Below are 15,439 nucleotides of genomic sequence, written 5' to 3'. Positions count from 1 at the left end.
TAGTCTGTTGTGCCTCAAACTTTTGGCTCCTAATAACTGAAAAAGCCATGGGTCCACAGGCTGTTAAATTGTTTGTATTAAATCCTTTTAATGAGAGGTATACTGTTTTGCAGCAGGTGGTTGAGAACATGGGCAGATTTGAAGTTGTGTAAGGACTCAAAAGACCCCTACCCGCTCTGTAAGGTTCATAGTTGATGCAGTGACAGCAGAAGCTGAGAGAGATTTCAGGCTTGTTGAAAGTCAGTTTGTCTCAATCAGCCATATCCTGTTTTCACACAAATTGTGGTGTGTGTACTTTTTTAAATCAGTGAAAACCTAGCTCTTTATAAACACGATTGCAGTAAATTTCCGCTTTAAGTAAAACAGGCTGAGCAGTTTTAATCTTTGTAAAATAAGCACCTCCAAGTTTTCTTTTTGTTTACTTGAATCATAAATAATGTTGATAACCAACTTGGAAATACTGAAGTTAGAAAGTTAACCACATGTTCATCCTAAACCGGATGAACAATCAGAAATCATTTTGCTGTTGTCAGCACATTAGGTGAATGTAATTGCAAGCGTTCCATTCTAGGAGGGAGCAGTATCACTTTTCTGTTGAGCAAAAATTTTACTTCAGCTCAGTACACCAAGAAAAGGAAATAGAATGGCTCCTTGTCAGTGTATTGGTAGTTAGTAATGAAGGAAAAGACAGTGATAGACAAATAATCTCAGGCAGCAAGAATTAGCAGGTGAAGGCAAAACAGGGTGCTAAATAGTTTTATTGGGAAGCTGCTCAATTATTTATTTAAAGGAGAAAATGGCATTTTATTGACTTTTTAATTTTACCAGTTAATTGGCTATGACATTCATAACAAAGGATATATAACGTGTGTCTGTGTATGTATAATCCTATGTATATTTAAATATCTACAATTTCATGGAGAAGCCCTGCCCACTATGATACTGAAGAGATTCAGCAATGATTACTCACTCTTCCTTTTCATGACTGCTGGTTGCATCACATCAACTACCACTGAGAGAGGAAAAACACCATCAGTGCCTCTGCTTCTTGGAGCTGCCAAGCCAATTTTGACCCTTGTAGGGATGAATTTTGTGTACATGAGATTGATAATTTTCATCTTGCTTTGGGTCACTTTAAAATAATTCTGGTCAGTTGAATCAACCTAGGTGTAGCAAATGTTTCAAAATGTGTTTATTTCTCTTTAGAGTGGAGACTGCAGGATGAAGAGGAGAGCAGCAGACAGAGGAGCTGGCGAATCTTCAGCACGCTCAAAGGCTCTTTGTACAGGAATCTCTGGAAGTAATAGTAAAAGGGCTGGGCCATTCATCTTGGGTGAGTTTATCCAATTTCAGTTCTTTGAATATTGGTGTGTGCCATCAGTTTATATTGTGACCATATTTTGGTTTTGCCCCTCTTGCCCTTCAACTTATTTTGTGTTCAATTCCAGACGCACCCTTTACCCTCTTATTTGCTGCTCCTTATGAGCACACTGGGATGGTTAGTGTTGACAGATGAATTCTGCTGTAGAGCATATTCCTGCTAAGCCCCAGTTTTCAGTCTTTGATTACGATCAGCTTGACCATAGGTTTTTCCCCTTCTTTCAGTTGCTTAGGAAACTGAGGTCAGTATTTGTGCTTGTGTGAGATCAGTTCAGTTTAAAAAGGGAGTCACGTCTGGGACAGTTAGTTTCTGGTGGCTTGGAGACCATTTGCTATTCTGAATGGAACCATCAAAGGAGCTCATTAACTAATTAGAGTCTGTGTGCAGACTTTGTTTTTTTTTTAAGAAAAGGTACTAACCAGAGATTCTGCTCTAATATAATCAGCTGTATTCTAATATCCTATCAAAACCCGATGTCCAGGCTTGAATAGTAGAGTTTAGAGGATGAGGTGTTTGCTGCACTTTTAGCCAGCAGAAATGGGTTTTTTTTTGTTGAAGGTAAAGCTGCATTGGCTGATTGTTCTTGCCAAAATGATGGGTTTGGTAAATTGCCATAAAGATGGGTAAGTGAATACAGATCATTTTGAGCATGTTTAAAAGATGGTGCATTTTGCTGGGCTAAGAATACCACAGTCGTACCAATTTGATCCCTAGCCTGTGTGAAATAGCAGATCTGAAATGCCGTAACCTGCAAAGTTACCAAATGCTGTAAGATGGGTTGAGAATGGGTGGCTAGTTTTTATTTCCTTCTTCAGGTGCAGATGGGGGTGGTGGTGAGTATCATGTGGGATTTCTGTCTCTCGTTATCTGCTGGAAGTATTGATTGAGGACAGGACTAAGCTTGGACATCACAAGCAGTTGAGCAACATGCCAACACTGAGGCCCAGACAGAATTTGACTGCAGGACCAGGCCACATAAATCCAGATATGACTTGAACAGTGGAGGAGAGAAGAAAATTTTATTCTGATTAAAGAATCACTTGAGCTCTCATCAATTTTTATTTTAAAGCATGTTTGAAACGGACAACACACTGGCTTTGCTGTGTCCTGAAGATTGGAAAATGAGCTTTATCCTTCAGCAGGACTTGTCAGTTGTATGTTGTTTTTACAGTTTTCAATGACTCAAAAACGATTAGTCATCCGCTGAGCTGTTCTCAGTGGCACTTATTACACAAAATGACTTGATTTTTAAAATGAGTAAGAAGCCCTACACATTGGGGAAGTCTTTTAGGTAATTGAGTTAGTCATAGGCCTTCCACTAAATTGAAAGGAATCTCTAGGGTGTGTGCTTTGTTTTTAAAGCAGCTTTATTTCTGTTGGTTAGGTCCTCGTTTGGGAAATTCGCCTGTACAGAGCATTGTTCAGTGTTTGGCGAGAAAAGATGGGACAGATGACTTCTATCAATTAAAAGTGAGTGAAGAAAACTGACTAACGCTATTTAAAAAATGCCTATTTACTGGAAGAACAAATATACTTCCATATCTTCAATTACTGATGGTTTTTGTAAACAATCTCTTTGGAGATGTTGACACATATCCAGGGCAGATGATACTTGAACCTGGGCCTCCTGGCTCAGAGATAGCAACACTGCCACTGCACCACAAAAGCCCTTGTGTTCCATTATAAACTTTTTCATCACGCATCAAAAATAGTCCAAAGCTCTACTATTACTAGCACAGGATAATACTAAAGAATATTTTATGGTAAAAAGATATTAACCCAATGAAGGTTGAGCTCCAAAGCCATTCTGGTCTCCTCATTTGCAGCTGCACTGGTTTGAGGCTCCTTGCGTAGAAAGGTGCTGACATGAGGCCAAACTTCAGTCACTGATGCTTGTATCCCCAAGTGCCAGCAAGTCTGGACACTCTTTATTTGTAACTACATCTTACTGCTGTATCCAGTTACTACAGTGCCTTTTTTTTTAAAGCCCCCCAGGGAAAACAAAACCACAAGTCTGCATTAGAAAGTGTGATTTGAGTGGAACTTTGGTGCTTCCTTGCTGACGCACTTGCTGTCCAGGTTTTCTCAGGATGAATGGCTATCAAGATTAGACAGCAGAATACTATTTGCTTCAAAGTAAATAAATGCAGAATTCCTTAAGGAAACGTGTAAATGTGGTATGCACCTGTTAGGAAACAAACATGTCATGTTTTGTATGTTTTTCTCCCTAATCGTGGAAAATTGATTAGAATTAGGTTGTGATCTGTCCAGTTTCTCTTTCAACAAAATATACACACTCTCTCAGATACCTTGCCTGATGGCCTGCTTTGTTTTCATTTACACTCCATTAAGTTTTGGTCACTGTAAAATTGTCAAGTATGGTGACAGAATACAGATCCAAAAATCTCCGAAGAGTATGATTGTAGGGTGGAGTGGGATTCTGCATGTTATTTGTAAGGAAGTTATAAATAAAAGTACGATGGATCTTCATGAACTGCAGAGTGATCAAAAAGGTGCACTGTTGACCTAATAGGATGGTGGGACATTGACAAGTTAGGGCTATCAGTAGAAAGGATCAAATGTTTTGAGAGAGCAAGATTGTTTCTGAATCTGTAAGCAGCCATAAATTGAGGTTGGTCGAAGTGTGAAAACAGATAGCAACAAACTTCTTTTTCTTGTAAAGATGTTACTGGTTGTTTAGGAAAGAACGTATTAGAGGGCCTGGGGAAAGTACTGCTAAATTGGATTAGGATAAGTAGTTTAAATGTGGAGATAATGGGCATAGTGATTCCAGTGGCTTATGTCCTGTATTGAATTTGTTATTCTATTATTTAGGGTACGTATCTACTGAAAAATGCTTGTATCTTTGATTCTTATGGAAGCAACATTTCCTACAATGAATGTGTTTTTTTTTTTACTTTTTTTATGTTAGAACTTCAATATGTTTTATAAACTTTGTCACAATCAGTTGTTAAAATGAAGAAAGATACACTTCAAGTAAATGTATGAATTCTGCCAATTTGCGCCCCCACCCCCGCTTAGATTCTCACACTTGAAGATAGAGGTGAGAGAATGGAAACTCAGGAAGAAAGACAAGGAAAGATGCTCTTGCATACAGAATACTCTCTTCTGTCCTTGCTTCCTAATCAAGATGGAGTGGTGCATCACCATGGCCTCTTTCAGGTAAGTATGAGAAACGCAGTGCACATGCATTTTTTACTATTCTCATTGATAACATTTTTCTTCTACACGCAGTGGTTATATCACAGGTGCATTTTGGCCTGTTTTTGTCTGTGTTGACTCTCGTATACAGCAAGTTATGGAGTGTTACTCTCCTGCTTTGTCCCTATAGCCCATATGTTTTCCTTATCAAGCAATAATCCAATGTTTTCTTGAGTGTGGCAAATTCTGGAGAAAACATTTTCAAACAATAGGGAAACGCTTGTATGTTTGCGGTGTATAAGTGGCTCAAAAGATGACTGATTCTCAATGTTTCCTCCTTTTTATAGGATAGGGCTGTTGTAGAAGAGTTTGAATCCAGCAAGCTTGTGCGGAGGATGAAGAAAAGGATCTGTTTAGTTCTTGACTGCCTCTGTGCCCATGACTTTAGTGATAAAACTGCAGATCTCATCAATCTACAACATTATGTCATCAAAGAAAAGAGGCTCAGTGAGCGTGAAACAATCGCAATATTCTGTGATGTGGTACGGGTAGTGGAAGCTTTACATAAGGTAAAAGGATTTTGTGTTTCGTTATTTTTTTTTCACTCCTGATCAGGTTGTTGATGCTGATGTTGCAGAAAATGCAGTTTTCCTTACCCCTGTTGTGTGCATTGAGACTTTTTTGTGATGAAAGTACAAAGCAATGAGAATAGACTGCCCACTCATTAGAACCATTGGAGAACATTGTTAGATTGCTGCAGTTATGTACCTTGACCTTGATTCATATCTCATAGTCGTAACTAATAAACCTGTGTAAAATTTCCATTTAGCTCGTTGCTCTACTAAACAAGTTCACCCTGCCTAGTTTCCATTTTATATTCTGAACTTAGTGAAGCACATCAGGGATGACCATATCATTCCACTGACTTAGTTTTTCGAGTAAGTACCTCATTAGTTTAACTTGGTCTAATTTGAGTAGTTTTAAATATGCAATTAGCGCCTCAATGGGGACCAAACACCTAACCTTGTAACTAAGATTAGCTACATTTCCAAGGGCATTTAGTATTTAATCTACTTTTTCCTATTTATCGACTTTTTTTTTTCCCCCTTTTTTATTTGTCAATGTTAGAAAGAATTCATGACACAAACTTAAAACTTTCCAAAAATGACTCAAACAGTGCTATTGTGTGCTGTGTACTTAACTGATCATGGGTTGCTTTTTTTGCTTTAAAGATCATGGGGTACGAATTGACTTGGTCAGATGTAGCAACATGATAAATAGATTTCTGAAAATATCCCCCACTTAGAAGTCATACATATTCTGGCAATCAGAAAATGATACTTCATATGTGACGGGGCCATCATTGGACAGATCATCAGTCAGTTGTCATTATAATATCACAGCTCTAAATTGATGTTCCAAACTCTACTGGACCATTTAGACGTAAGATCAAAGATGATCACATTCCTTCCTTACTTGTAATTCATAAAATCACTTGTGATTTTTGATACGGAGAAGCCTGATCTTTGAGATTATTGCTGTGGCTGTGTAGTTTGATGTGAGTCAAACTTCTGACTGTGTATGAACCCTAAAGTTCACTTATATTCAGCTTTAAGCAGGTTGCGTTGCTGAAGACCGATCAATTCTTTTTTTTTAAAAAAAAAAAAAAAAAATTGTTTTCTCCTTTCTTCTACAGAAGAACATTGTGCACAGGGACCTGAAGTTGGGGAACATGGTGCTAAATAAAAGGTAATTTGAAATTGACTCCTAATCAGTTATTGAATCAATATTATGTTAATACATGGCTCATTATGTTGAGCGATATTAGTGCAAGGAGAATGGAAGACTTGCTGTCTGTCAGTATCGAGCATTCCCAGATCTGATCTGGCACTGCTAATTCTAAACTCATTCTATTTCACTTGGTATACTTTGACTCAAAGCTTTGAAAGGTCAGTCTGTTGCACCACTGATGGTTTTTCTTTTTTTCGCATTAGTCACCCATGGCTTTTCCGTGTGTGATTGTCAGTTCGTGCTGGTTGCAAATAAGTGTGCACTGTGGCCCCAATACCCCCACGGATTGGGCTAAGGTTACTTAAAAATAATCTCTCTCCAGACTGGTAATAAGCAGTCAGTAAGAAGAACTCTCTAACCCGTTTGCCTAAACAAGGTTTGCATCCAGCTCCAAAAAACAAATGCCTTTCTCCAACACAATGCGTAGCTATATCTCATTGCTTCTTTATTTAATAAGTGTTTCTGTGAAGCAACCAGTTGTAACTGGTTTGACTTGCGTTAACCAGGAGGCAACAATAAGTTACCACTTGACAATGTCATGAGTCTTGGTGTTCTAGCTGTAAATATGAAACTTGAAAACACTGATTCATATGACCATTCTATTTGCTGATGCATATAACTAAAGCAGTTCAGAGATTGCAGAGAAAAAACATCAGAGATGGAAATCTGCAATAAAACCACTAATTACTGAACATAAATCTGGTCAGTGGGTGGCTGAAAGGAAATTGCCTTTTTCCTCCAGATTCAGGTGATGTGTTGTGCTGTTTGATTTTATTATTTCATTTATATAGCTTTGGTCTTGTGTTTTCACATCATCCTTCATTCCTAACCAGGAAGAAAAACCTACACGCATGCCCTTAATGGAGGGGAAACATTGTAATGAATGGTGTCCTCTGGTTGCTTGGAAATATGAGACCAGTTTAACCAAATGTTTATTCAGCTCAACAAATATGAATAATTTTTTCCTTTGTATAAGGATTGATGTTGATTTTCTCTTGTCACTGCAGCCCTTTTTTCCCTTGCATCTTACTTTCCTTGTCTTCACACTTCCCACCCTCCCTACACCGTCCAAAATTTGTTGGCCAAATTCAATGCAAAAAAGAAAATTCAAGTCAAAAATGTCACAGTACTTGCTAATTCTGTGTAAATATCTGTTTAATTGCCCAGCATCCAAAGCTTATCAATTGATACTGAAAATACTTGAGCATTAATAGAAATATTCTTGGCAATGTACCTTGAGTACAGCGTATGATTATTGTGCTGCACAACTCAATTGTCAGTCTTAATTTGTTGGCATTTTTCAAAAGATTGAAAGCAAGTTCTTTGTAGTTGGGTCACATTTAAATGACTGTACTTGTGAAGTCTGAGTTCAGTAGCCTGGAGCAATACTCCTGTTGCATCCATAAAAGAACAGCAGGTTTGGACCTGCTTTTGCATGGTTTATCAATGTAATTCAATTTACTAAAAGATGCTCCATTTGCTATTTCATTCAATCCTGAGAGTAAGTCTGTCTTGTATTTGGACTCTCTCTCCCTGTTCCTTATACACATCTCACTAAATGTATTTAACAATGTCTGAAAACTGGGCAAATTTGCCAGCTACATGGTCAATTTAAAAAAAAAACACTTGTGGGTTTATATATATATAGGTCCTGTCTCTTTGAAAACCACAATATTACTCCTGCCCGCAGCAGGTTACACAATGTAGGCTAATACTGTGCTATAATGGTCACAGTTGGAGGGACTCTCCCCTTACAGAGCATGCACTTAATACTACTTAGGTCAGTAAGTCAAGACTGTTTTTATTAAGTTGTCAAGAGAACAATTTCTAGTATTCCGTAGACTCAGATTTTAAGTAGCATATCTTTGGCTATCTCTGTTAGTCTGTCAGTGCTGGTGTAAATTGCTGTGTCAATACCACAAGAGGAAGGAAATGAAGAAACAAGCAAAAGTAACTTTGGTCTTTAAGTGTACATGGTAGAATTTACGTTGATGTCTGCTGAAAAATCTTCAGGTTTCTTTTACTTTGTCTTTCAGCAAAATAAAAATCAATCTTTTGGTGAACTTTAACACAATGAGGTTCATCCTGCAGTTGAAGGTGTACTGTGCAATACATGTGCAAGTTCCTTGAGTGTTTTCTTTGCTTTTGTTTTTGGCTTTTTTTTTCAACTTTGGGAAGAGCAGATGTTTTGAATTTGTTTTTCCAATTCTTAAACAGGGAGTAAGATATTTGAATGTGGCTGTCAATTTTTAAACAATTTTCAAGTGTCTAAAACTGATAACTGATAACACCTGAACGACAGGATTAAATCTCTACATTTAGTACTTTAGGAATGCGCTTGATCCGTTGCTCTGATTATCCACTTGGTATTTTGGTGATTGACGAGAGGAGGAACTACTTGGTCCCGAAAAGAATATGTTTACATTTTTCATTGTGAAATTCGTGGCATCTTAATTTAACTGACCATAAGTAGCTTGCGACTTTTTTGTGTTGCATTGTATAGGTTGAGCACCCTGTCAATTTTGTTGCTTTTTTTTTAAATATTGGATTAGCAAACAACTCAGTTTTACAGTTAATTACTGTTAGCTGAGAAACGCACACACACTGATCACACTGTCTTTACAAGAAGAAAGGAAATAATATCTATCCACAATGCTGAATTGAAACCAGTGTGTACGCTGGTTTTGTTTCACTCTCTCTGGTTTGCTGAATATTTCAATTTAATTGTGCAATGGATAAAATTTCTATAACCCTTTGTAGACAAGATAACAACATTTTTGACAGTGCATACTGATGAAAAATAATTTTTTTTTTTTTTTTTTTGAAAAGCATATCCGACTTTTTTTTTCTGTTCCAAATTCGTCTATGTATCCCCACATTGATTCAGTGTTCTGATTTTTGCCGTGACAATTTTTGGAGACCGGCAAGGAAAGGAAACATTTCTGCAGTGTGGGAGGCTAACAAAATTAAGCAGTTGAAGGGTTAACGTTCTTCTGCGCCCCCCCACAAACCCGAGTAAAAGGAGAGGCTTTCCAAACCCTTCGCTAGAAACAAACAATAGTCGTTTGCCAGAGGAACCATGGCTTGGATGACTCACACAGTGTAAATTGTGCTGACGCAAGAGAAGGCTTGTTCATATTTATAACTCTGGATAATGCAGCACAGGGAGCAATTAAGCAGCAAGTGTCCTACCCTGTGTGGGGGTGTGCATGTACCTTCTATTTCCCACCCATTACAAGCAAATGGGGGAGGTGGTAAACTTTCAGATACAGCAAGAAGTACACTGTACTTCAAGCATTCCAGTTTCTAAAGTCATGCAAACACATTACTTAGACATTTAAGTTGTTGAGTGTTAGGTTTAAGCTAATGGCAGTTTGTAGGCAGTAATGCGATCTCATACATGCTTCTGTTCTTTTTCAAAACCATGCCAGCGATTTGATCTGTTTTTTTCTTTGCAGTAGCACAGTGCAATATTGAAATGCTTTTGTTACGTATCTTTTGAATGTCTTAGTCGATCACTGTAACAGTGCTTCTTCTGAGCCCTTGTTACTTCTGTCGTGTTGAGTATGACTTTCATTTTGAAGAGTTGGACTAGATCTGTGTGGGACAGAAGCTGTTCTAAATGTCCTGGTCATGAAGGGGTTTTAGATACATTGAACTTATCACTGTAACGATTATTTCTGTTAAACTTTGTCCCCCTGTAGGTTTACCACAACTTCATGGTTTGCACTATAGGTATTATTCTCCAATAATTTTTTAAGGTGCACATTCCAATGCGATATATTTATGCCCATAACTAATATAAATAATCACTACTTCAGAAGGCCAGTCTGTATTGTGCCAATATGATATTTTCTTTTCCTTTTTAACCAGACATCCAGGAGCCCTTTTGAGAGAGACTGCAAAATGCTGGGTATCCTGGTGTTGCAAACTCCAATTACTATTTATAAATGAAGACTAAAATCTGACCTCCTTTTGGAAGCTTTTTTTGCCATTTCTACTTTTTTCTGTCTCCTCTCAAGCCACAGACTGCTTTTAGGGGATTTCATTCTACATGCATCAGCATCTCAATAGTCCCAGGTGCCTACTCTTCATATGTGAGCCAGATGGTGAGTATTTGCAAGTTGAAGCATAGGAATTAGCATAGACCAGCTTATTTTTGTTTTGATCAATTGAACTGTATTGTAAGAATAGTGATGACTGGACCAGTAATTAAAAAAGTGAGTTCATGACAGTTTGGGAATTTGAATTCAAATTTAAAAAATTAAGTCGGAATTGGTAAAAGTTGCCAGGGTGTCATTAAAAAAAACCCAACAAATACACTGATGTCCTGAAGGGAAGGAAAATTGCTGTCCTTACGTGGGCTTAGTAAGAAGTGGTACAGTTCCAAATCAATATCAGTGACACAACTTTCCTCCCAGATTAGTGTCGAATCACTCAACTGTACTAAAACTGTTGCAAAGATGCCACTTTCTTGAAACTAGGGCTGAATAATAAATGCCAGCCTGACTAGTTGAACCCATATACCAAAAATGAATTTGGCATGGTGAGTGAACTCTCTACTATAATGCTGTTTCAGTGGCATTCTAATCGAAATCCTGTTGTTTGGCTTGGTACCCTAAATCACTGTCAGACAGAGCAATTCCAACATATTTGGCTCACTCTGGCATCACATTTGCTCCCTGAGGAGCCTCATTAGCATCTCACCTTTTTTAAACCTAAATGTACATGAGGATGAGTTAGTTCCTGCTTGGGCATCAGCCTGACTTGCTGATTAGCAAGGTGCAATTTCTTTTGCTTTATCTTCCCTTAGCCTGTGACATTGAGTTGAAACTACTCCATTTGGCTCAACTGGAATTTTGAAAGAGATTTTGGGATTGATTCAAGAGAGTTTGGGAATCAAATATGTTGTCATAGTAAAATAATGGAATGCATAGTTCCCTTAACAATGTGCTTTTATTCTGTTTCTATTGTCCTGATGCAGGAATTCTGCCAGAGGCATGTTTGCAGTTGTGTGTCCATGAGCTCAAAGCTTCCTGTTAGAACCTTGTCTTCTAATATCCCAAATATAATGTCTTTTAGATATACGAAGTGCCTTTTGGCTGATCTCTTTAATGGAAGCTGTTTGCTTGCACTTTTACTTTCCCCCTCTCTGCCTCCATTGACGTTTTCTGGATTTTACGTTTTACTGGTGGATATCCCGAGAGGATGGATGCCTCCTCATTGTTCATGGTGTACTGAAGGATTAATAAGACCATCTGTGTGTTTGGAGATGCATGTACATTGATTCTCTTCACTTGTGGAGGTGTGGGCTGTGAGCAGGAGGAAGGAATGAAGTTAAGACAATAGAAAGGTGAAAACTGTGCAGAAATATTTGCACTGTTTGAGTGGTGGATTCCAACTTTTCAGCTCTTTGATTTAAACAGAACTCCCTTTTCAAAATGTGAAATATGCTGTCGGGAAGTACCAGAGGTAATAAACATGGCATGTTTATTGACCATTCATCTTTAGAAACTGTTCTGAAGATAGGCACTACTGCAGTTCTTTTAATGTTGCTATACTATAAATACCTGAACCAATCGAGTATGATGCATTATATCTAGGTCACTTTTTATTAACTAAATGCCAAGTATCTTCAATGTTTTAATCTGAAATTCATGAAGCATTATTACTTTTTCTTCCTCTCTCCTGGCCTTCCTCAAGCTCAGGACTCTGCAGGTAGAAAGGAAAGGGAAAGGACTTCAATATGGTGCTTTTCACAAAAGACGTCACAATGCAGTTTCAGATACCGAGGTTCTTTAGAAGTCCATTCACTGTTATAACAAAGGAGATGTGGCAGCCAATTTGTACACAACAAGCTCCCATAAACAGCAATAGAGTTTTTACAGATAACCTGCCTGATTTGTGGAATTAATAGTAGCCAGCACAACAGAGATAATTCTTCAGAATAGTACTGTAGGACATTTCTCGCCACCTATGAGGGGAGACATGGGGAGACATAGGGTTTGTTTAAATGTTTGTTTTTTTTCTGAAATATAACACTTCTGCCAGTGCAGCAAGCCATGAGCATCTGGAATTATGAGAGAGCAGTTATGTTGTTGGATGAGCAGAGGCATAGATTGTTAATCCAGAGTTTGAGGCAGTATACGAGCTGTGTGTGTGGTGTGTGTGTGTGTGAGAGAGAGAGGAGACTGTGTCTCCTTTGTCTGGGGATTATCTGGTTGAAACATGCTACCTCACACGTTTATCATGGATCAAAGATCAAAAACACCAGTGCAACACTCTCCTTTTCTTTTTCAACCTGGATGCATGTCAGGAATAACATGGCAGTGGGGAAAATGTGACTTAAGTTATATGGAACGATGTCATTGTAGTTGCAGTTCCCTGTTCTTTCCTTCCTGAACATCTTCCCATATCCACCTCCAAATTAAAATCTGTCTGTGGAGCTAAAGTTAGAATTCCTTATTTTAGAAATCCTGTCTGTTATTTATTTTGCAGTGGGATTGCAGACAACACTGTTTGGATGCAGGCATGCTAAGCCTTGAATGAATTACGTTCATGTACATAAAGAATTTCTGTGCTATGCCCTTGCAATTCTGGCAGCACACAGCCCATTGCCTGAGAGTTAGATTTAACATGTGGTTAAGTTGCATGCCTCAAATGTTATTTATTCGTCATAACTTACTGGTTTTTGAATTGACTTAAATCATTCAAGTAGATTTGATCCTCCCTGCTATGTATGCTCCAATAACTTTTTGGGAAGGTCTTGGTGTGCAAATGAAGTAAGGATACACCAGTTTTAAGATTTAAACCTGTTTTTTAGCCTGTTTAACCTGTACAACTCCTTCAAACCTTTTTGCTTTCATGGGATGTCATACATGTGACGTGTGCCTTCATGGATGTCTGTTAGGCTCTGGAGTCAGGTAGTGAGTCACTTGCCACAGAATTTGTGGGCTCTGATCTGCTCTTGTGTTGACACTATTTAAATGACTGATCTTGTTTCTGCTTAACCTTTTTGGGATGTTGATAGGGAGTTCAGCAATGGTATTGCCACTGACTATCGAGGGAAGATGTTATCATTCTTGTTGGAGATAACCGTTTCTTAGTCCTCACTTGTCCGCCTAAGCTTGAATGTTGTGCAGGTCTTTGTGTGTGTAGGTATTATCTGCTTCAGAGTCAGAGGGGTTGCGAAAGGTACTATTGCAGTCATCAAAGAACATTCCTACTCTGACCTTGTGTTTTGAGGGAAGTACCTGAAGATGTTTGGGTCTGGGACACATCTTTGAGGAGTTCCAACAGAGTTGTCCTGGAGCTGAAATGACTGACCTCCATCAAACATAATCATCTCTCTTTGTGTTATGAGTGACTTCATTTTGATACATAATGATGTTTTGTGGCTTTGATACTGAGATTTGACATAATACTTCCTAACTTCATGGACACCACTCCACTTACATAACGTATACTCTGGGTGGTCATTTCACCCTTGAGGGTAATTGCAGTAATTAAACGACTGTCTATATTGGCATTTCACTGGATCTTGCACTTCGACTATCCGTGAGTTGAATACATACTAACTAGCTGCAAGAAGTTATAGGTTGAAGGTTGGGGGTAGGTGCTGGTGACTGATTATAGCTTCTTTCTATTTTCCAGTGATCCAACCTTGCAATATTAAGGTTCTGTAATCAAATGTGTATTCTATGAAATCCCTTGCATATGTGTTTATCATTTCCCTAATCTGTACCAGACTCATGTTTGGAAATACAAATCTAGCTTCAGGCCATTGATCTATATTTGGTGCTGGTTGTTATTGTGGTGGGGCATTGCTGAAAGGTGAGTCACATATGCAAGTTTAATTGCAGCCATCTGTGGTTTGAGTTACTGACTGTGTACCTGTTCCAGGCTTTCGAAACAGAACCATTTGGAATTGTTAAATTAAGTCTTTTGTTCTAGGAACAGCTTGTTCATGTGATGGCCTTCTGGCCATTGTAAGGACTTAGCACTTGTCTCTACTGCTTTGTTCATATCAAGATGTGCCTGGTATGAACTTCCCTCCTAAATGAACCTCATAGTTGAAATGTGCCCTTCAACCATGAGCTTCCATCAAAAGTCAGTTTGTGGCCATTAGGATTACTTAGCTTATGGGTGGAAAGTTCAGCCATCTATGCTTTATATTGATCCTTGACTAACTGTCTCGAATGTTTCAGTTGCTCCAGCTGGATATGTCATCAATAGTCCTTGACTAGCATGTTGCATTGCTCCAAACAGGCGCAGCTTAAACTTGGACAGTCTGTCATTGCACTGCTGGATGTTGTACAGTTCACATGAGCACGGGCTCCATTACACTTTATTCAAATTCTAGTGACCATTCTCCTAGAATTATTTCTGCTTGTTTCGAGAGACCAGAGGGGCTGGGATAGTTCTCCATAGCACAGAAGATTAAGGGGAGATCTAAGTGTTCAGAATTTATGAATAAGAACTTTTCTTAGATTACCCCTTTGAAAATTAGTTTTGTTTAGACCTTGAGGGTAACTGACTTGCCCTAGTAGGTATCGTTTCTCATATGGAACTAGAGAAACTATGCAGTTCATAAATGTGTGCTTTTCGTAATGTGCCAGCAATATTCAACTTCTGAAAGGAAAATCCTGCATGATCTTTTAGAATGAGCTTATTTGTCTGGAATCTTCACATGAAGTTCATGTGTGAAGTGGTATATCTCTCTGGCAGGAAGGCAAATGGCAGATTTGAGGTCACTGTATTCTTGTTCTTCCTGATGGAGCAAGAGGAGAACATGCATGTCCTCAAACACCTAAGATTTCCATTACTTGCAGACTTAAGATAACTGAACCTTCCCTCAGTTGTTACAAGGAAGCACATTCCCACAGTTTGAATCAAATTGACAGCTGTATGCATTAGAAATTGTTGCTGTCAGTTCAAGCAAGGGTTAGCTTTTCTGTTTTAGCCCATGGATATATTTTGTTAATTGCATGTTTCAACCAAAGATATGTATGTGGCTAACTATCTCATCAGAGATGGTAGGAACTGCCGATTTGTTGGAGTCTGAGATAACACGGTGTGGAGCTGGAGGAACAGAGCAGGAAGGCT

The 15,439-nt window shown here is 38.4% G+C and overlaps 1 protein-coding gene across 1 annotated transcript; it reads left to right on the top strand.

The window, feature by feature from the left end:
* Window positions 1-1,211: 1,211 nt before the first annotated feature.
* Window positions 1,212-6,292, top strand: LOC109937077 (serine/threonine-protein kinase 40; the record flags this gene model as incomplete). Its single annotated transcript, XM_048592824.1, has 5 exons — window positions 1,212-1,333; window positions 2,766-2,851; window positions 4,424-4,564; window positions 4,891-5,112; window positions 6,240-6,292. Coding segments are annotated over exons 1-5 (614 nt in total), but the record flags the coding sequence as incomplete, so codon positions are not given.
* Window positions 6,293-15,439: the final 9,147 nt, after the last annotated feature.

This window comes from Rhincodon typus, unplaced genomic scaffold (genome assembly GCF_021869965.1).
Source record: "Rhincodon typus isolate 14 unplaced genomic scaffold, sRhiTyp1.1 hic_rhity00001876, whole genome shotgun sequence".
Classification (NCBI taxonomy): Eukaryota; Metazoa; Chordata; class Chondrichthyes; order Orectolobiformes; family Rhincodontidae; genus Rhincodon; species Rhincodon typus.
The sequence above is the reverse complement of the archived record's forward strand: the minus strand, read 5'-3'. Positions and strand labels throughout refer to the sequence as shown.